The 2,611-nt window shown below is 37.1% G+C and overlaps 1 protein-coding gene across 1 annotated transcript; it reads left to right on the top strand.

Moving 5' to 3' along the window:
- Positions 1 to 977: 977 nt before the first annotated feature.
- LOC128241319 (uncharacterized) lies at positions 978 to 2,363 on the top strand. The gene has a single exon (XM_052958251.1). It carries the CDS (start codon positions 978 to 980, stop codon positions 2,361 to 2,363), a length of 1,386 nt encoding a protein of 461 aa, XP_052814211.1.
- The last annotated feature ends 248 nt before the right edge of the window (positions 2,364 to 2,611 follow it).

The following is a 2,611-nucleotide window of genomic DNA, read 5'->3' as shown; positions in this document are numbered from 1 at the left end:
CTATTTTGTTCGCTTGTAATTAGTAATACTATCAATTGTTAAATGGTTTACACATAATTGCTTTGTGTTAGTGTGTATTATTTCGATCGAACAAACATTTGTAAGATACGAGTAAAATGACGCCTGCGTGCTATTCTGTTCAAATAACACCCCATTATCGTTCTTTGAGGAAAGCACCAATGCGACGAAGGAGAAGAAAATATCACATGACATTAAACAGAACGGGGTTATCAAAGTTTCAAAACACAATATATATAATATCGAAATGAAAGTAACTGGGTTCGCCAAATTTCACAATTTAAAGACCTTTACCCAAATGACGGTAAAACAAATCTCCAAGTTTCACAATATAAACTGCTAAACCAATATAAGGGTAAACAGATCTCCAAGTTTTACAATATAAACTGCTATACCCAGAAATGTGTAACTGGGTTCTCAAAGTTTCACAATACAAACTCCAATACCGAGATAAAAGTGATTGAGTTTTCAAAACTTTACAGTACAAACTCTAATACCCAGACGAGAGTAACTGAGTTGTCCAAGTTTCACAACACAAACTCTTATATCGAGATGACAGTAACTGAGTTGTTCAAGTTGCACAACACAAACTCTAATACCGAGATGACAGAAACTGAGTTCCACAAGCTTCACACTACACACTCTTATACCGAGATGACAGTAACTGAGTTCCACAAATTTCACACTACACACTCTAATACCGAGATGACAGTAACTGAGTTCCACAAGTTTCACACTACAAACTCTAATACCGAGATGACAGTAACTGAGTTCCACAAGTTTCACACTACACACTCTAATACCGAGTTGAAAGTAACTGAGTTCCACAAGTTTCACACTACAAACTCTAATACCGAGATGAAAGTATTTGAGTTCCCAAAGTTTTACAATGCAAACTCTTGTACCGAAATGATAGTAACTGAGTCTCCAAGTTTCAAAACACAAACTGTAATACCGAGATGATAGTAACTGAGTTCTCTAAGTTTTACAATTTAAACTCCAATACCGAGATGATGCTAACTGAGATGGCCAAGTGTCACAATACAAACTCCAATACCGAGATGATAGTAACTGAGTTCTCCAAGTTTCACAATACAAACTCTAATACCGAGATGATAGTAACTGAGTTCTCCAAGTTTCACAATACAAACTCTAATATCGAGATGATAGTAACGGAGTTGTCCAAATCTCACAACACAAACACCAATACCGAGATGAAAGTAACGGAGTTGTCCAAGTTTCACAACACAAACTCCAATACCGAGATGATAGTAACTGAGTTGTCCAAGTTTCACAATACAAACTCCAATACCGAGATGATAGTTACTGAGTTGTCCAAGTTTCACAACACAAACTCCAATACCGAGATGCTAGTAACTGAGTTGTCCAAGTTTCACAACACAAACTCCAATACCGAGATGCTAGTAACTGAGTTGTCCAAGTTTCACAACACAAACTCCAATACCGAGATGATAGTAACTGAGTTGTGTAAGGTTCACAAAACAAACTCTAATACCGAGATGATAGTAACTGAGTTGTCCAAGTTTCACAACACAAACTCTAATACCGAGATGACAGTAACTGAGTTGTCCAAGTTTCACAACACAAACTCTAATACCGAGATGATAGTAACTGAGTTGTCCAAGTGTCACAATACAAACTCTAATACCGAGATGATAGTAACTGAGTTGTCCAAGTTTCACAATACAAACTCTAATACCGAGATGATAGTAACTGAGTTGTCCAAGTTTCACAATACAAACTCTAATACCGAGATGATAGTAACTGAGTTGTCCAAGTTTCACAATACAAACTCTAATACAGAGATGATAGTAACTGAGTTGTCCAAGTGTCACAATACAAACTCTAATACCGAGATGATAGTAACTGAGTTGTCCAAGTGTCACAATACAAACTCCAATACCGAGATGATAGTAACTGAGTTGTCCAAGTGTCACAATACAAACTCCAATACCGAGATGATAGTAACTGAGTTGTCCAAGTTTCACAATACAAACTCTAATACCGAGATGATAGTAACTGAGTTGTCCAAGTGTCACAATACAAACTCTAATACCGAGATGATAGTAACTGAGTTGTCCAAGTGTCACAATACAAACTCTAATACCGAGATGATAGTTACTGAGTTGTCCAAGTGGCACAATACAAACTCTAATACCGAGATGATAGTAACTGAGTTGTCCAAGTTTCACAATACAAACTCCAATACAGAGATGAGAGTAACTGAGTTCGCCAAGTTTCACAATACAAACTCCAATACCGAGATGATAGAAAATGAGTTCGCCAAGTTTCACAATACAAACCTTATACCGAGACGAGAATAACTGAGTTCGCCAAGTTTCACAATACAAACTCCAAAACCGAGATGATAGAAACTGAGTTCGCCAAGTTTGACAACACAAACTCCAATACCGAGATGCTAGTAACTGAGTTCGCCATGTTTCACAATACAAACTCCAATATCGAGATCATAGAAACTGAGTTCGTCAAGTTTCACAATACAAACTCCAATACCGAGATGATAGAAACTGAGTTCTCCAAGTGTCACAATACAAACTCCAACACCGAGATG

The sequence above is a fragment of the Mya arenaria genome, chromosome 7 (assembly GCF_026914265.1).
Source record: "Mya arenaria isolate MELC-2E11 chromosome 7, ASM2691426v1".
NCBI classification, from domain to species: Eukaryota; Metazoa; Mollusca; class Bivalvia; order Myida; family Myidae; genus Mya; species Mya arenaria.
This window is presented reverse-complemented; position numbering and strand designations above follow the sequence as displayed.